The following is a 19,555-nucleotide window of genomic DNA, read 5'->3' as shown; positions in this document are numbered from 1 at the left end:
AGCTCTATTCACATTTTTTGCGTTGAGGAAATTTGATAGTCTCGTACTCAGGACGAGTGGTAGAGCCGTAGAGGGAGAGATCGTATAAGGAGACAACAATTTCGACAAAAAATTCAAAAATTCAAAAATTTTCATTAAAAATACGAAGTATATACTAAGAGTCTACATCATTCAGCAGTCATTCGACAAAGTTTCTTCTTCACCTACAAAGATGAGATGGGTAAATAGTTAATACGTTTTTCAAGTGTTAACCGAGTTTCCTTTCCTTATAAGTAACACATAAACGATAACCGAGATTCTCCGGCTTCATTCCATTGTTTTCTGAAGTAATAGGCATCAGCCTACAGAGATTCTCATCACAAAACCATAATAATATTTATACACAACTTTTACTGTAATTAAATTCAGTAAAAAGTGGTAAAAAAAAAAACTACTGGTAGGCATCAGAAACTTATCATACATCTACAAAGGCTGCTGCATAGTCACTATTAAGGGACTAGTAACATTATGCTTTCCATCAGACCATATAATTGCACCACTTCTTGTTATAGAGGACCCAGCTGATAATTTTACGGCCACAACCTCGACACGAACCAAGTAATTGAGTTTCTGACCGACCCGTCTAAACGCGAGCTGTTTTGGCTCCACGGATACAAGTGTACCCGTCGGCGGGTGGATTGAGACCTTATATACAGAGTTTGGATCCCCTACATTTGTCGCTATTCTGATCGAGTGACTAGACATCTTATGCTGTCCATACTGTTGAAAAACCATTGATATGGACGGGTAATTCAAGTTACCGACATGGCCTGCGCGTCTCGCACCTAGGCAGTCGGCTTTTTTTCGGGTTATTGTCTCTATGTTGCTTACAGTATAGTTGGAATTGCATAGAAAATCTATGTAATCATAGGTGGAAATGTCATACACCAGTCCTGGATCCATGGCCTTCTGTGGGTTCACATGACCGGCACCAAAATCCATCACCGTCGCCTCTTTTCCACTCGACTCGTCTCTCATCGTTTCACCAGTGTTATCCACCGTGTACGTTGTGGTCATGAGAGCCGACCGGATTGCAGCAGGGCTCCAATCCGGGTGGGCCGCCTTCAGTAACGCTGCGAGACCCGACACGTGTGGGCACGCCATCGATGTGCCCGACAAGATATTAAACTCGGATCCCCTCTTGTCCATCCCGAGTCCCGTTGGACCAATTCGGTCGGGCCAGGACGCTAAGATATTCAAGCCGGGCGCAATCAGGTCCGGCTTGAGTATCTCAGGGGTCTCGGGATTGGGTCCTCGAGCCGAGAAAGCGGCTACCACTGGCGCCGGCCGAACACCGACTCTCGTCCCGTGGAACAAAATCGTCGCAATCGGAGTCGATTTTATCGAATCCGAGATATATTTCCGAATAACATCCCCGTTTACGGAACCGACAGCTGTGGCAGGCAACACATGACAATCAGCTACTAATCCTTCCCCATCAAATACACCATTAGCAATAATCATTCCCACACCTCCAGCCTCTTTAACAACCTCACCCTTAGCAACCCTTGAATTAATCCCTCTATCACACAACACAATCTTTCCCTTCACCAAATTCGGGTCAAGCGACCCGTCTAAACACAACGAAGCGGAGTATCCTTCCCCGCCCACACCCTCGTCTTGATTAATACCCCCATACACAATTGGGTAATATTTCCCGGGCTCAAGCCCAGGCCCACTATACACACTCACACCATGAATTCTCCTACCATTTCCTAAAAGTACTTCAGCCGGGAAATCCCGGTCGATTGACCCGGCTCCTACAGTCGTCACCCAGGGGGCCACATTAGTTACTGACAGCCCCCCGGGCCCACCATTCCCGGCCGAGGCCGAGACAAAGACGCCATTAGCCGATGCCCCAAAGGCAGCGATCGCAATGGCGTCGAGGTAGTACGGGACTACTGCCCCGCCTACCGACAGTGAAATTACGTCAACACCGTCCGAAACGGCCGTGTCGAATGCCTTTAGTATGTCTGAATCATAGCAGCCTGTGTTCCAGCATACCTTGTACACTGCCAGCCTTGCTTTCGCCGCCATCCCTGCTGCCACTCCTTCTGCGTACCCCATCGTCGACGCCGGGTATACATACCTATCAATACATAAGAATTAACGTCAAAATGAACTAGACGCTGTGAATGCGATAAATGTCACATGTGAGTGTCCCATATCGATTTAAAACCAGAAAATTGCTACTCCCTCCGTCCCAATCAGTTGTTTACCTTTAAAATAATAATAAAACGTAAGCAAATGATTGCATTGCGACGGAGGGAGTAATCAATTTGGATCCGAGAAAATTCACAGTCGCTATCTTTTTACCAGGTGCGCACTGGGTAAACTCACGCGTATACATAAATTGACAGCTATTGAAAAAAATCACAAATTTTGGTAAAATGGTAAAATTCAAATTTATATATATATATATATACCTTCCTGCAGCAATGGAGGCAGTATGAGTACCATGACCATCGGAATCGCGAGGCGAACGGAACTCGGAAGTAGAATTCATTTGACCACTAGAGGCTTCATATCCTTGAATGAAGTACCTAGCACCAATAATCTTGTTATTACAAGGAAACCCACGTGTACATTCACCTTTCCATTTACTAGGCAAAGGTCCAATAATACCATGATCATTAAAACTCTCTCGTTCGGGCCAAATACCCGTATCCAATACTCCGATAACAAGGTCAGAACCAAAGTCAGAGTCCTTCAACAAAGTCCCTGCAGCGTAAGGAGACGTTCGAAGACCAAGGAATTGAGGGGAGCGAGTCGTGTGTGTGGCGCGTACTTGTTCGGGAATGAGGGTGATAATGTAGGGTAGTTTGGATAGTTTGTTGGCTTCGGAATTGGTTAACCGGGCCGAGAAGCCGTGGAAGATGGTAGAGTAGGTGTGTAGGAGGGTTTTTACGGTGGCGGAGTCGAGGGAGTTGAGGGTGGATTGGTACCAATGGTGGTGTGTTGGGAATATTGAGGGTTTTGTAATAAGGTGGTTTACTTGGATTATGAAGGTTCTTTGTTCTAGTTTTGAAGAAGTTGGGAAGGTGTTGATTGTGGTTAAGAATGATAGTTGGAGTATGAATGTGATGAGGAAATGGAGATGAGTTGAAGTTAGCATGTTTTTGGTTTAGTGTGTGTGATTTTGGAATGGAGATGATGTATGGTGTTTTTGAAAGAACATAAGTGAGTGGAGTGAGGGTGAAGTGAGTGTGTGTGTATAAGTGGGAGGGGGGTAGTGTGATTCATAATTGGTGTGGGGATGACACTATCATAAGTGTTTTGTGATGGATGATTACAATTCCGTCCTTGATTAAAACCGTCTCAAGTTAAGATGATATTATAAGTTATAATCGATTTGAATAAGGCAGGAATAAAAGGAGAGTTGTAAAAGGTCTTAACTAAAATAGTCTTAAGTAAGACCGGCTGATACATCTAAAATGAAAATAGATAACTATTCAATAATATACCCTAAAATGGAAATAGATAACTATTGACCAGGACGGAGAGATGCTCAATTTAAAAGTATAGAAGAATTGATTGATCTTGAAAGAATGTTAACTTGAATTTAATACATAAATAAGTTAACTTCTCATTGTAGACGCACAGTATCCGTCTAAGGCTGTAAACGAATAATGGTCTTCTCACAAAATGCAAATAGGAGGACAAGTAGGGTCTATAGGGATATCCATTTCTCACTCACTTGCACTATCCATTTTCATTTAATGAGAGAAATATTATCCGTCTATAACTTTACACGGATAGTGACGGTCTAAAGTGAGAAACTGTTAACTATTGTGCGTGTCTATATAGTCTTTGAATCAGGACAATACAATTTCATTGTCTCTTTGTCTATCACGTCTCAACAATGTCAGTACACCCACCCACTTGTTTTCTTTCCCTATTTTATATTCTGCGACCGAATCGGTCTCATTTATATCGGAAATAGAGAGAATCCAAACTCGAATGACGGTATTACTTATTAGGTAACCAATAATGGGTGCTTCATTTGTTATGGTGTTACTGTCTAGAGAATCTAACCGTCTACAAAAAAATAAACGAGTATATTTATTACAGCACGTACGATTTACGATCTCCTGGACAACTCATGTGTGACACATAAATAGCACACTGTCTACTGAGAGTACTGTGTCAATTGTGTTAGTACCACGTGGGGATATCTAACGCAGTATTTTCCCAGAGTGTAATGGAGGCCATACAAGAACAGTATATTAATGACGGAATTTGAATCCAGGTTATAATTGGATTCGAACCCAAGATTATAGATCGATCATTGTCCTGTATATTTTCATTTTGGACTAAATTGTTAAGTTTGGACCAAAAATACTCCCTCCGATTCTTAAGAATAGTCCTATTTATTATTATTGTTTAAATTAATTTAAAATAATCTTCACAAATCTTTAAAACCAGACAATTACTGGTTAATGACGTCTTTGAAATCATACAAAATTTAAAAACCTGTATGTGTAATGATTTTGAGTTTGGTAAAGATGTACCCTCTTAATATTGATGATTACTTGAGAGAAAGCTTGTGGTTGAAACACAATTGATTTTTCTTAAGACGAGAATTTAACTATCAGATGAACGAAGTCAAGTCGGCATCCCTAGCTTTCAAACTTGATTTAAAGTAACTAAATTCAAATGAAAGTGGTTTTAAACTGTATGTCCTACCTACACAACTCTACTAATCGATTGCATATTTCCATTTTAATTGTCATAATGTTAAAGCATTTCATGAAAATGAATCTCTTTCACTTTTTTGACCATATTTTTATCACATGAGTTGTAAAAGAATTTGCAATAATGCATGGTAATGCGACATACATACATATATAGACCCCATAATGCAACCATGATGATTGTCATTATTATCATAGAGTAATAGAGTATGTTTTTTTTAGTAACATTCCAGCTCAGTTTCACATCACGCCTCTCTCTATACAACCACCCTACTAGAGATAGCACTCTCATGCATATAGGACAAGGTTTCCATCTAAATAGAGACACTTTAGGGGAGATGAAAAAAAGACTCGGGTCTAACGAATTATATTATTTGGCCTAAAGACACTTGGTGCGCCAAGACCTTGTTCTTTTCGACTGAAACTAGCTAAATTGAACTTCCTAAGTGACTTATTATACTACTTTCAAACAAACCCGACAATCGGCCAAAAAAAAAAAAAAAAAAACAAATCCGACAAAGGATCAATCGGAACAGGTCAAGGTAGTACAAGTCTCGGTCAAATCAGTTTCCGTGTGTGACAAGTTTTGGTTCAAGGGAGATCATTTTGGTTTTTGATTGGTATCGTGCCTAGGGATGTCAATGGATCGGGTTCGGGTCGGGTGAAGCCTCATCCGTTATCCATCCGTCTTTTCAAAATCTCATCCAACCCGTCTGTCATCCGTGAAACATATCATCCGTCATCCATCCATCCATCATCCATGGATGAAACGGGTGATAAACGGGTGTTGTGCATTTATAATTTCAAGTTTAAAAAAATGATGTTTTTTTTCTCTACAAAAATAAAGTTAGATAATTAATTTAGTTTAACTTTCTAGTGGGTAGGCTTACAAAATATTTATATTGAGAGTAGAAAAATATGAAAATTTAAATATTTTATATCTTAATAATGTGTTATATGTAAAAAAAATTAAATAAAAAATAATAAAATCGGGTGATGGATGGATGGCGGGTGGATGGCGGGTGAAATTTCTTCATCCAACCCATCCGTCATCCACATCCGTTTCATCCGTCATCCATCCATCATCCATTTAAATCGGGTTTTCATCCATCTTTTAGGATCGGGTGGATCGGGTTTTGATGGATGCGGGTGAAATTGACATCCCTAATCGTGCCTGCTATTATTGTGTCATACTTCCTCCATTCAACTCCACTCTACCCATTTCTATTTTCTACACTATTCACAAGTTCACATACATTCTTGATTTTCTCTCAATACATAAGTGAAAATATATTCATGTGAAATCTTGTTTGATTCGTCTTTAGAGTACATTAAAAATATCTAACTTTTATAATTTTTGCAAATACGTAGCTAACGATATTTACCGCGTAAAACACGCGTTGGCAAATGTGAAAAAGCAAAGTGGTAGAGTGGAGTTGAATAGAGGAAGTATGAAGTATCGGTTGCTTTAGTGCGGTTCATTTCATGTTGGGTCAGGTATGAGTCACTTCGAGCCAGTCAGTTTCAGATTACTGGTTAAAAGAGGTAAAGCATTAAAAATCTGAGCAGGAAAGAGGGTAAAAATGGAAACTAGCAACTGTTCTACAAAGCTAAAAAATGTTTAGGAAGTCCAAATGATTTGATCTTATAAAGATAACTACTAGGTTCTTCCCCCTGGCACTAAACACAGTAAAAAGCAGCCACCCCTCACTTTCATGGTTAAAAAAGTCAAGTATAAACAAAGCGTGTTGAATGTAGAAAGGAGTTAAACAAAAGAAGAGACAAAACAGGTCTACGACTCTAGGGACAAGCTATAAAAGAGACCATTACCGACTAAAGGACCCATGGGCCATTGCCCAAATAAGCCAAAACAAATCAACAATACCTATACTAAGGCGAAAATGGGATTGAAAAGGAATTTATTTACGATTTTTGTAAAACCGAAAGTCGAGTTTTTAAACGCAACGATTTGAAAACATACCTGAAAGCTGGATGTGGTGATTCTTTAGGATAAAGTTGTTTGCCTGTAAATGGGAAGAAGATGTAGCATGCAGTAGTAACATAATGTAGTTTTCTACACATATTAATGCAACATACGGAGTAGTACATAATTTTAGTATATTATTATATTCCAAACAAGAAATCCCAAAATTTGAGCACACTCAGGCATTCACTTCAGCATATAATATTTCGACCGAAAAATCCTACTACAAATAAAGCTGGATGAGCTCATCACTCACCACAGATGGTGTAAGAACACCTAGGTCTGTGAACAGCAGAGTAAGATATTGAGGTGGGGTATAGTCTCGGGCAGACTTTTCGATCTCAACCTTAGATGGGACTGGCACACCGAAATCAATAGGGCGCAAGGCGGGAGCCATGTCTTTTTGGTCGAGAGGATAGAGGCGAGCAAACTGCAAGAGGAAAACGTATGAAGGAGGATGCTTATTAACAGTGCAGATTTAGATGCATCAAACTTGGTCGTATAGGTGACCTAGACTGTGTGCTGTAAGTTGCAAAAGCATATTCGTATGAGCAAATCCCGAGTCTAACATAATACATTAATCAAGATCCAGGATTATAAGCAAGACATTGGCTGATAAAGTCATCGAGCAGTGGTATTCATGACCAATTGCAAATTCATACACACACTACTTTTCGGTTTAATTTTCTACACATATTAGGTAGATTTTGAAGCTCTTGTGGGAATATCAATGAATTTTCACAAAAATTATAGATAGTGCGATTTAATATTAAAAAAAAGCTCAAAAAAGTTGTATGCAAAATAGAGAAAAAAATGATCACGAAATCTGGTTTGTTCAAGTAGAGACTAAAGAGCAAGGGAATAAGAGAGGGGAAAAGTGGCATACCTTGTAACTTTCAGCAGCAACATATACTGGTTTATTCATGCTGTGCGCTACCAATGCAATCTGGTAAGTTCCCATCATGTTAATAATTCCTCCACTTTCAACCACGCCGTCTGCCCCAACAAAGACCATGTCAACTTCATCCATAGAATATGCAACTGCTGAGTCAATTAGGAGTTTTACAGGAACATTTAGCTTCGCCATTTCATTCGAGAAACGCAGCCCTGTCCTGTCCGGTCTTCCCTCTGCGTGTAAAACATTAGATAAGTTGGTAATGTGACGGAAACAGAACAAGCAAAAAAAAACAAAGGCTACCATCAAAAAGAAATACAGCGATACCTGGACAGAGAGAAAGAGACGGTACTTCAAAAGCTGTGTGTCAGCCTATGTTACTTGTGCTCGGCTAAAAGTATTTGACAAAGGTTTGTGCCCGAGTACCGGATGGATGGCTAATTTGGGGGACTTCTTCATATTTTGGCTTAAATGAGGTGTATGAGGGGCATACACATGTCTAAGTATTGAGTTTTAGACACAAGTACGCCAGGTAATATGAAGATGCCAGCCAAAGAGCGAGATGCATGTCACATAATTGAAATGCACACCTCATGACAGTGTGCAAAATTTATATTTTTTTTTGGGTGTAAGAAGAGGTTCTTTAATTTGTTAAATTACACTCTACCTATTGTTAAAAAATTATCAGATTAGCTAAAACAACATGCCACCAGAAATATCCAAGTAGACTAGCATGATAAAGAACACACAGTCAACGAAAGTCTGACAAAACTGCCACGCAATGAAGTACTTAATGAACTTGAAAGGAAAAAACAGAACCATTTGCAATTGTCGTACGTAGATATTGAACACTGATCTCCCCTAAAGGAAGCTAGAGAGGACCTGAAGTGATGTGAAGATACAGCAAGAAGAATTCAAAATTCAAGCAATGGGAGGCACTTTCATCTCTATGATTCAGATTCTAACACTTGGACTGTTGGACACTATTATGCTTTCAATTTAGTGAATTACACTTCGCCTTGAGGGAATATGGAAAAAAAAGGAACTTAAACAAGGGTAATTGGAGGAAAGATAACCTGTGCAGAAAACCCGAAATGACTTTTTGTTTTGTGCTGCAGTCTTCAACACATCTAGAACAACTCGAGAGAAACCATGAACCAAAATGGTGCATCCATCAAATATGAAGTCTTGGCTAAGCATTGCGATAATTTTTCGTGCCTGCAGTAATAATATCAATTACTACATTTTTTAGGAAGTGGCATCCCCTGACAAACAAACGTCTTTTCACTGGTTAATAGCCAGCTAAGTAACTAACCTTGTAAGATATCTCCCCAAACTTCTCAGCACGCTCCATCAAACGAGATCTAGCAGAATTGAAATCCTCATACTCTAAGGCTGATGTTCTGGTTACATATCTCATGAACAGATCACAAGCAGCGGTTAATGATATGGATGTTGCATCCCATGACTGTAATATAAGAAATAAAATCAATCAGAAAACCATACATGACTCAATGAATTCAACAAGAAAAAGCAAAATTGTAGCCATGAATACAGTTGAACAATACGGATGGTGGATCGAAAACACGCAATTAGACACATTTTTCCCGACATTACAAAATGTACAAACAAAAAACTTTTGAGCCAAAAACATGCCGACATAGCCCCTTATTTCTATCAGAAACAGCGCTCCCAGCAAACCTATTCCAAAATACCCTCAAAGGCTATAGAACATTTCAGGCTCATATAAGGCCTTTCAGGTGAATATGATTTATACGAATATTGACTAAAAAGCTCCTAGTTTTCCCTTGATATCAACTTCATTAAAATCAAATTGATAATAACAGCATTAAGCGACTAAGAAGACCTAGCGCATGGGTCATTCGAGTCAGATACAGGTCGTCTTGTGTATGGCTGCATTCAGGTAGGATGGGACACGTTTCGATTGTTATTATCAGGTCATTGAGGGGAAAATAACGGTTCTGTGTGAATCAAAATTTGGCTCAGTACAGGTTTCCAGTTATTAAGATATACGTCAATTTGGATGGGGCCAGTTTTGCCAAGTTTAGCAGTGACCACAATCAATGGGTTCAGAGCACATTATTCTCTCCTCATAGCGAAGGCATACTTTAATGTTGGAAACAACATACTATAGTCACTTAAAACTATGAAACCTTTTCACACATTATATTTGTGTGCGAAATTTGTTGTTGTTGTACACTTGTACCTTCTACTTCCTACGTTAACACATTCCCATTTGAACAGCATCATCTCAGATTATCATCTTAAATGCACCGAATTGTCAATGCAAGCATTGCCCAACATCTCATTTCGTAAACCATTTCTTCATTCTTTTATCCTAAAGCTAGCGCCTAACAGGTTTCAAACACAAGTCACGAGTTAACAAACTAATAACCTTCATTCAATCATCTTTTAAACAATTAAAATCACTACTCTCCACCTCAAAACTCACCATTGACAATCCTACTCTTATATCAATTTTACCTCAAACAAAAGTCCCTCTGTCCCAGTCAACTATTTCCCTTTCTATTCACCTTTCCATTCTCTGAGAAATATTGTAACAAAAGGTAAACAAATGATTGGTAGAGACGAAGTAGAAACACTTCTATCAAACAAACTAAATCCAACACAAAACCAAACAAACTACCACTACTTCGAACCAGCTCTTCCAGTGAACTCTTCCACAATATCTCAAATCCACGAAAACATTTCATTACAAGGCCTTTCAGATGAACACAAATCTTGACTAAAGCTCCAAGTTATACCTTTACCAACAACATTAAAATCAAACTGATAACAACAGCACTAACAAGACTTGGCAAACGGGTCATCAAGTCAGGTACTGGTCAGGTCAGTGCAGATACTTGCATTTGGTTCAGGTCATTTAGAGTATGTTTGCGCCCAGGTGGGAACGGATATGTTTGGATTGTCACTAGTAAGGATCAGTTCGGGTGCAACAAAAATCGGTCAAAATTAGGTTTCAGATCATTTTGATACAATCAACTTGGGTCGGTTACTCGGTTTTGCCAAGTTTAGCATTGACCGCAATTAACAGGTTCAAACCACATATCTGATGGCGGAAACAACATCACTACATGGTGTACCCGCTTAAACAGTTAAACCTTTCCTATAAGACATTGATGTGAGTGAAATATTTGTTGCATGAATGTGTACCTCCCACTTCAACACATTCCCAACTGCCACAAACGCATCATCTCATCTCAATTGCACTGAAGCCCCAAATGCATGCATGCAACCACTCCATCATTCTTTTAACATAAACCTAACAGGTTTCAAACACAAGTCACCACTGCCGTTACCATACTTTACCCACTAAACTAAATACTCACCAATTTACCCCAAACAAATACTCCTTCCGTCCCAGTCAATTGCCTACTTTTATGATACGTATTTTTTTTTTTGAGGAATTTTATGATACGTATTTTAATCAAAGGCAAACAAATGATTGGTAAAGACGGAGTAGAAACACTTCTATCAAACAAACTTTACCCACTAAACTACCTACCTACCTTAATACATTCATCTTCAAAACAATTATAATCACACATCCCCGACCTTATAACTTCCTACACAATCCTACACCAATTTACCCCAAAACAAATACTCCCTCATTCAATTGTTTACCTTTCTATTTTTCGTGATAAATATTTTAATAAAATCGTAAACGAATCAAATGATTGGTACAGACGGAGTAGAAACATTTCAATCAAACAAACTACCACTACAATACTCCCTCCGTTCAAGCCAATTCCATACATTTCCATCAAAACACACCTCGTATATATCGAACAAACGTATAAAATCGTACTAAACAGAGCTAATATTAAACATCAAATCAATTAATTTTAAAAAAAAAAAAATCAACCTTGAGAGAATCAGAAGCTTTCTTGAGCTCAATCTCAAGCTCCATCATAGTAGTAGCATCACTAAACCTAATAACCGACGCCAACGCTCGTATCGCCGCAACCGCCTCCGCTAAATCCGGCTGTTTCCTCCAACTATTAAACTCATCCACCACGCTCTTCCCTTCCTTCACCCTTCCTCCACCTACACCACCACCTCCGCCGCCTTCATCCGCCGTCGGTTCCGTCGTATCGCCGGAGACGGCGGCCTGAGCTTGTGCGAGCCAATCGCTAGTGACGACGGCGTGGTGCGCCGCCCTAGTTTGATAATACGCGGATAAATCAGGGTTAGGGTTTGGGAGGGAGATTTCTGTCATAGAGGTAGGAGGTGGAGAGTCTGAAACGTCGTCGTATTGTTGTTGGAGGTCGAGTAATTTTTGTTGTTGGCTGTCGTAGATGAATGAAGCTGATCTCCCCCACATTTATTACGGAATATGATTCTACGATTGATATTTGTTTTTTTTTTTTTTTTTTTTTTTTGGGAAGTAGTTTAGGTAGAGAATTAGAGTTTCTTTGTTGATGAGAATGAACACGAGAAGATTAAGTTGAAGGTTAAGCAAATGAGTGTGTGAGCTGTGAATTGAGATTATGGACTTGGATGTACACTTGAATAGTGTTGGTAGAACGATGTATATAGACACAATTTGGTGTTGGTATTTGATACTATGTAGCACGGACACTTCTAATCAGCCGTTTCGTGTCCGACACCGTGTCGGACACCGACACTCCTCGGACACACGCCGAAACGTGTCCGACACCTATAAAGCCGTGTCTAACTTTCTACATTTATTCGGGCACGTGTCTGACGCGTGTCCATGGTATTTGGGTCATGTCCGACGCGTGTCCATAACATTTAGACATCATTTGAGGCGAATGATGTTTTTTAAATGAGAAATGAGTAGTCGAAAGAGATTGATTAGAAGATACGTTTAGATGGTAAATGAAAATAAGTTATAATCAATGGCAAATTTTACCTTCACTTTTTTAAATTTACTATCAAATAATTTTATAAAAATAAAATCGAACGTTCATAATTATAAAATATATATTTATTTAATTTAAATAACGTGTCTCATGTCCTAAATTTTATCAGATGCCGTGTCACGTGTCTGTGTCGTGTCCGTGTCCCGTGTCCGTTTTGGTGCTACCTAGATTTGATACACATTTTGGTATTCTATTACATTGCTCAGTGCGTCTTGCTTGTAACGGGTCATAAATTTGTGACTTCTTAAAACCCTCTTTTACTTGCCCTCCCATGAGTCCACGACCCACATGCCTGTTCCACTTACTCTTTTATCTCACATCACAAGCTTCTGAGTTGTGACGAATTTTATCCGTCACAAATGAGAAAATTTGGGTACATTACTTTGGGCTTGAATATATGAGATAAACCTCGGATTGGCCTTGTTGAGCATCACATATATATGTATCTCAATTTGACCCGATAGGCTAACTCGGGGTCCAAAAATGATTTGAAAATTGTGACTGAATTTGACCCGACCCAAAAGTGACAGATAGGCCCAAATTGATTTAATAAAGACAAAAACCTGGCCCGAAATGACCCAAAGCGGGCCAATACAACCGATCCGAAATGATTAGATTTGAAGTGACTCGACCCAAAATAATCTGATCTGAAGTGACCCGGCTCGATTAATTGTTGACTAGTAAATGACATGACCCAAGGTCTTAAACCAACCCAAATGACCATTTTCCAGGTCTTGTCACTTATATAAATGTCTTTGTTTATCGGTTAAAATTAGGACTTGATTGTTTTACCGTTGTGTACTTGTATTTTCCTTACGTCATTGTAAGCAACTCGTATATGGATATAGTGGATGGAGTATATCTTTGTGAACTAATAGAATGAAGGGAGCATGTTACAAAGTAGCAGAATATGATTCGCGTCACTCGTACAAAATTAATTAAATAAATAAAGAGGCAATTCAGGGGCGGAGGTAGCTAAAGGGCTCCCTGGGCTATAGCCCTACATACAATTAAGTGGCAAAAAAGTATAGTAGTAGTATTAAGTGCCCTTCCCTAGAAAATACCGATGAATTGTTCATATAGAGTAGAGTTAGTTGACTGACATCCACGCATGCATTATAAACAACTGGAAATCTTGATATTCCTCATTCCCAAGTTTTATTACACCACTTTATTTAAGCATTAAAATTTTAGAGAAACGGTCTTTTACTAAATTATTGAGACATCACTATTTTGTTCGCCTTTTTTTTTGGTAATAATGACCCAACGAAATACTTTAATTTCGTACTTATTTACATAATAAGCGTAAGTATTTATCATTAATCATGATTCGTACCTATTTTATAACCAATATAATACTCCTCCTCATCCCTGGTCATTTGTTTACCAATTCCATCTTGGGTGTCTAATTTAATTGTTTACCTTTCTATATTTAGATAATGCTTTAACAATTTGATCCTCCCCACTCAATTTGGTCCACTTGTCATCAAATAATTCGTCCTCTCTCTTTCCCTAATCTTTGAAACCAAAGGTAAACAAATGACCGAACGTAGGGAGTACTACTTTTTCTTTAAATTATAAAATACTCTCCAATAAACTTATTAAGAGGTCGTTTCTCAAGAGACTTACTCGTTAAGAGTATTGATAATCCAAGGAAACTAGAAACTAAAAATTCTCCGACGTAATTTTTACACGTCAAATTGAGATATAATGGTAATCTCGGTGGAATTTACATTATTTATTTTAGCACTGGAAATTATAAGTGGAAATTATAAGCTTATAAGCTAATCCTATGTTAACGAATTACTCCCTCCGATCTTAACAATTTCTCCATTTGATAAAAATAGTTTTCACAAATGTTAAAAAATTAGGCAATTCCAAAGAATCAAAAGGTATTTTCTGCTCCGATCAATAGTTATCGTTGTGAAACAACAATTCCATGTTATAAGAGGTGTATCATATATATATGGTGTACATTCTCTGTTCTAGTCAATCGTTATTTGAAATTCCTCTCATATTTCAAATAACAATAACTCTTGAGTAGAACGAGGGGAGTATAAGATAGATATTGAAATCCCGTGCGTAATAAAAACTCTTTTTAATATATCATTTAAATTTACACTCCATCAAACGTGAGCTTTAGCCCTACATAGTTTTAATTTCTGGCTCCGCCCCTAGAGGCATGTTAATACTGAATGACTCGTCTTATTATATAAACAATAGGTCTTGGTATAGACGGGTGGGGCGAACAGACGGGTAAAGATCTCTAATAAAATAGGTAGGGGGGACAAGGTGGGGCACCCCCATGTGCTTCCCATTTTATGGCAAATGGGTATTTTGTGAGGGAAAATGGTATCCGTCTATACGTATAGACGGATAGTGTCCGTCTATAATGAGAATTTGTGTTATATAAATATCTTATTTTGTGATGATTTTAGTCATCTCATCAATCCAAAATAGGATGGTGGTCCTCAAAAATTAGTAGGATTGATGCGAGATTAGTCATATCCGTTTGTTGGGAACATGTTGGACCATGCTAACCCAACAACATACGGAGTATAACCCAAGTTTATAAGTCCAGAATTCAAGTTATTTTTATTTTTTTGTCGAAATGTATCATTAAACTCAAGAAATCAAGTTCAGACAACTAATACATCACCATATTTTCTAACTACTACCAGCCTACTACAATTCATACATTCTAAGTGACTTTCCTATTACGCAATGGCGGATTTATGAACATTCCGAGGTTCGGGGACACCAGAAACAGAATTTTTTTTGCTTATTTTGTCTAATTTTCAGGCTAAAAAAATAATTTTATAACTTTTTTTATGTATATATAGATTTTAAATATTAATTAGGACCCCAGAAACAAGTTTTTCTGGATCCGCCACTGCTATTACGTACATTAAATTATGCCATGGGTATAAATTAAAAGTCCTTATATAGTCAATAAAACATTCGAGAAAAATAAAAATAACAATACAAGAGAAGAGTGTGCATCACTATATATTTGTATCCCCAATAAATTTTAATGTACATACCGCCTTTAAAAATTATAAAGCAAACGATGTTGTTTACATGACACATTTTCTACAATCAGAACAAATTCTGATCTCAAATCTTATGAGCACTCAAACGTACAAATACAACAGGTCCAAAAATTCATATTCTACTGTGAATAAGACTATATGCAAGCATTAGTCCCATAATTAACGACTGATCAACATTTGCTTCCACCACTAATGTCAATACATCGTTTCCCAATATTACCCCTCCTTCCGATTGCTTCCTCTTCATCTGCATTACAATAGTAAACTATATTAGCAAAAAAAACATTATATATTTATCAGAACGTCACCTGGTGCTATCAAAACTCAGTATCATCCTCTCATATAAAACATGCAGGGTACTCTATTCTATAATCATATTCTGATTCCGACACTCATTTATTTATACATATATTTCTGTAAATGAAAATCAAAGACAAAAGAATTTACCTCAGCTATTCGGCCACCTAATCGATCTACTATGCTACACGATGAAAACTCGGTTTTGCCCTTCTCAATCTTGAACACGGTTGACTTTTTATCATTGTCCAAGCTGACCAACACTTCACACTCCAAGGGCTTTTTGGTAAATTTCCAACATTTTTGTACTTGAAACAACCATGATGCACCCTTCTTCTTCTCATCCTTATACCCTTCCCAACGTGGTAACAACCTAAACTTCTGCATTAAACAACCGTTAAAAAAGCAAATTAGCAAAGTTAATCTCGATAATAACATGCAGATGTCAACTAGCTTAGTTAATTGGTAAAGTCATGAGCAGTGGTGCTCATGACCTGGGTTCAAATCCCGTCAGCATCAAAATGGTCATTGTGGCTCCCTATATGCCAAAAAAACTCGATGATAACATGTGAAATTACCAAACTACCCTTATTGTCAAAAATTGCTCTTGGATTACTTACCTTTTTAAGAATGGTAAGGAGGACATTTCCATGAGAATCCATGAGGAACACTTTAGCACAACATTTGGTACCATAGTTATCTACCCGATACGCTACACGGCCATTCGAGTCGTAAACCGTACAACCTTGACCTCCAAGAATCAAAGATTTCATCCATAGAGTGAAAACTTCCCTAGTAGATGAAATATCATCATTAGATTTACTACTAGGGTTACAATGTTGTGGTGATAATGTTACTTGTTGAGGATGAATCTTCATGTTTAATTTTTTGCTATTTTATGTTATTTGTAAGTTAATTAGTTTGAGTTATAGTTATGATTTGATGAGCTTAATGATTTCACTCTGTGTGTTGAAACCGTTTTTATATGGTTGTATAAATACTGTAGAAATAAATAAAATATGGTCATATAACCAAGTCAAACTATTTTAATAAGATATCTAGTTTTTTTGCTTTTTGTGGTGGAGGTTAATGGCACTTAGGTAAAGTTGATTAAGAGTTAAGAATATTGATAATTTATTTAATCTTATTAGAGTAAACAATGCTTAGATTGTTAATTAGTGCTTTGATTGTTACTGCTCGAACAATGCAGGGTTTTTAAATCACACTCGTACGTACTCGTATTACGTACGTGGTGGTAGGCTTGTAGTTAGCTTAGACATTTATGATTTATGATTATATTATAATCAGGGCTGTCTTTAAGCCTCTGCGGCCGCACATAAATTTTAAATTTTGGGCTATGTCAAAGTAATAGAAATGATAAATGAATATAGAGCATTAAAAGCTTAATGAAATATAGCGTATATAATTAGTTTTAACTATGTCCCATTTTATTATATTGTTCTTATGCGATTAGATTCATGCTTAACAACCAGCTAATCAAGTGTACGTGGTTGTGTGGTGATTGCTCATTTTATTTCTTGTTCATGCTTTTACCTCTTCAAAGCCAATAACGAAGCGATTACTCTTTGTTGTCGATAATGAACACCTTGAATTATACAAAGAAAATACAAAATGAAAATTGAGGAACAACATTAGACTAGAATCCTAGATGCAGATGTCAGGCAAAGAAGTAACAACTCCCAATCAAATTAAATTAAATGTAAACATATGCCGCCCGTACCTTTGCTTAATGCATTTTCTTGAATTATTGGTACGTTAAATTAAACTATCGTTGACCGATTGCGGCCAAAATTCATGCTCATCCCACCCAAATCTAATGGTCATTAAGCCAACATAACTTCTAATTATTACACTAACTTAATTTCCACCTACTAACATTAAAGTTATTTTTTATTATTGTAATAACTATGTGGACATAAATGTGTCACTAGATTAGCAATAAAGTTTTTTCTTATGGATAATTACGTTATAGTACTAAAACTAATTTAGCATTATGGTCGCCATTATCGTAATAGACTAATAGAGTAATCCGAGATTAATATATGGTCATAATCGCGATAGGCTTAGTGATGATTATAGTTTGTATTGTACTATATGGTGTAGTACATCGTACATGTAAGCAAACTAGTCACAAAATATCATTTAAGGCCGTTTTAAATCTAAAAATGACATCTTTTATGCTGTGTTTATGTGGCGGTTAATTTTGATCACAGTTACTTTGTCATAAGTTTAAGAATTAAGATTGTATCTTAAGCAAATTAGTTGATTTAATTTACTCTGAAGAAGTAACCCGGGACTCACAAAAGTTCGATAAATCAAGTAAGTTTTAAGTTAAATTTGGTCTAAAATTTAGTCGGGTGACTTCCGTGAAATGAATCAATGACTGCCAGATTCAAAATGACTCGTATCCCAAATGACGTACTTGATAATAGCATATCAGAGGTTAACTACTTGAAATGATCGGCCCGATATGAAATATACACATAAAAAGATTATCCATACTAGACCACGTCGACAAACAGAGCCCAAATACCCCATTTGCCAACACTAATCCTGACACGTCTATAAATTTTAAATAATATTTGCGAGTTATTTACGATTAACCGGACAAGTATCTTTGTAAATTTCTCAAAATAACTTTTCTATACTCTTACCAATTCTACGGGATCTGACGACTCAGGTTCAATGGATGGAATGACCAATGAACAGTTCCATCTAATTACATTACATTACTTCCTTGACTTGTAATTTGTAGGCACCAAATTAAAAATGCTAAAGGATTATCATGGAGTAAAGAATACGAGCAAAGCCGGTGTATATGCATGCATCATATTGCTTTGGTAATCCACTATTTCAATGTGGAATTGAAGTCACTAGCCAAATGCCATGAACTTGGAAAATGATTCGAAGTAGAGACTAGTTTAAAAACAAAGTGTATTCCTTAAACTTTACTTCATTGCCAATTGGAACGTATACGGTGTACCATGTTTTAGAGGATTACCTACAATTTGTCTGGATTATGTTAACTTAACTTACACAAATTCTTATTTAAGATAGGAAGGACGTAGCCGTCTTAAATACGAAACGGATCAGATAGTTAAATAAGATAAAAAAAAAAATACATTAAAAATGACAAAAAAAACCTAGTCCCATTTAACAATATGAGTTGCTCCATATAATCGATCATTTTAAATTTAAAATGGATATAACTGTCTTAAGGAAACTCGTTAATTAACGCAACATGTCGATATAATATACGAGTAACTATTTCACATGCTTGGAATTGGGGGGTGTGATATACTTTGATGAGTTGGATCTTATGTATATGGATATACACAAACCTCGCATATCGACATGTTAATTAATCGAATATAGTACTAAATCTTACGATTAAAGAATTGTAAATCAAATGATCATAAGGTAGGCTTGTAGCTTTAATTTGCGATTTGGATTGTTCCTACAAATATCACTTTGGCTTATGCTTAAACATCTTTATCAGCTGTTTACCTCTCTGTCAGAGTAAAATTATGGCAATATTACAGTACTTCGTAAGTAATACGAAGTATGGAGTATATGAAAAATGACAATGAGTCGACCCCTTCCGTCCAATAACAGGGGCGTCTAAGATCATGGGCAACTACGAT

At 37.3% G+C, this 19,555-nt stretch overlaps 3 protein-coding genes across 3 annotated transcripts; all 3 read right to left on the bottom strand.

Annotated features, from left to right (window-relative positions):
• Positions 1 to 236: 236 nt before the first annotated feature.
• Positions 237 to 6,757, bottom strand: LOC141622688 (subtilisin-like protease SBT1.5). Its single transcript, XM_074438693.1, has 3 exons — positions 6,715 to 6,757; positions 2,466 to 3,468; positions 237 to 2,128 (listed from the first exon to the last, which is right to left on the bottom strand). Exons 2-3 carry the CDS (start codon positions 3,152 to 3,154, stop codon positions 463 to 465), a joined length of 2,355 nt encoding a protein of 784 aa, XP_074294794.1. The 5' UTR covers positions 3,155 to 3,468; positions 6,715 to 6,757; the 3' UTR covers positions 237 to 462.
• A 33-nt stretch (positions 6,758 to 6,790) lies between these two features.
• Positions 6,791 to 12,813, bottom strand: LOC141622689 (uncharacterized). Its single transcript, XM_074438694.1, has 6 exons — positions 12,718 to 12,813; positions 11,520 to 12,219; positions 8,928 to 9,080; positions 8,689 to 8,830; positions 7,604 to 7,845; positions 6,791 to 7,147 (listed from the first exon to the last, which is right to left on the bottom strand). Exons 2-6 carry the CDS (start codon positions 11,976 to 11,978, stop codon positions 6,941 to 6,943), a joined length of 1,203 nt encoding a protein of 400 aa, XP_074294795.1. The 5' UTR covers positions 11,979 to 12,219; positions 12,718 to 12,813; the 3' UTR covers positions 6,791 to 6,940.
• A 2,712-nt stretch (positions 12,814 to 15,525) lies between these two features.
• Positions 15,526 to 16,844, bottom strand: LOC141622690 (protein LURP-one-related 11-like). Its single transcript, XM_074438695.1, has 3 exons — positions 16,511 to 16,844; positions 16,041 to 16,271; positions 15,526 to 15,840 (listed from the first exon to the last, which is right to left on the bottom strand). The coding sequence occupies exons 1-3, from the start codon at positions 16,766 to 16,768 to the stop codon at positions 15,706 to 15,708; spliced, it is 624 nt and encodes a 207-aa protein (XP_074294796.1). The 5' UTR covers positions 16,769 to 16,844; the 3' UTR covers positions 15,526 to 15,705.
• Between the last annotated feature and the right edge of the window lie 2,711 nt (positions 16,845 to 19,555).

The sequence above is a fragment of the Silene latifolia genome, chromosome X (assembly GCF_048544455.1).
Source record: "Silene latifolia isolate original U9 population chromosome X, ASM4854445v1, whole genome shotgun sequence".
Classification (NCBI taxonomy): Eukaryota; Viridiplantae; Streptophyta; class Magnoliopsida; order Caryophyllales; family Caryophyllaceae; genus Silene; species Silene latifolia.
The sequence above is the reverse complement of the archived record's forward strand: the minus strand, read 5'-3'. Positions and strand labels throughout refer to the sequence as shown.

Bases quoted from the DNA above. Each gene is read 5' to 3' on its own strand.
- LOC141622688 (XM_074438693.1), bottom strand. From the start codon at position 3,154: ATGCTAACTTCAACTCATCTCCATTTCCTCATCACATTCATACTCCAA. The intron at 2,129-2,465 runs GTATATATATAT...ATGTATTGATAG, and splicing joins GCCTCCATTGCTGCAGGAAG to GTATGTATACCCGGCGTCGA.
- LOC141622689 (XM_074438694.1), bottom strand. From the start codon at position 11,978: ATGTGGGGGAGATCAGCTTCATTCATCTACGACAGCCAACAACAAAAA. The intron at 9,081-11,519 runs GTTGATTTTTTT...CTTATATTACAG, and splicing joins AAGCTTCTGATTCTCTCAAG to TCATGGGATGCAACATCCAT. The intron at 7,148-7,603 runs GTATGCCACTTT...TTCCTCTTGCAG, and splicing joins TTGCTGCTGAAAGTTACAAG to TTTGCTCGCCTCTATCCTCT.
- LOC141622690 (XM_074438695.1), bottom strand. From the start codon at position 16,768: ATGAAGATTCATCCTCAACAAGTAACATTATCACCACAACATTGTAAC. The intron at 16,272-16,510 runs GTAAGTAATCCA...TGTTTAATGCAG, and splicing joins TCCTTACCATTCTTAAAAAG to AAGTTTAGGTTGTTACCACG. The intron at 15,841-16,040 runs GTAAATTCTTTT...ATTGTAATGCAG, and splicing joins TAGGTGGCCGAATAGCTGAG to ATGAAGAGGAAGCAATCGGA.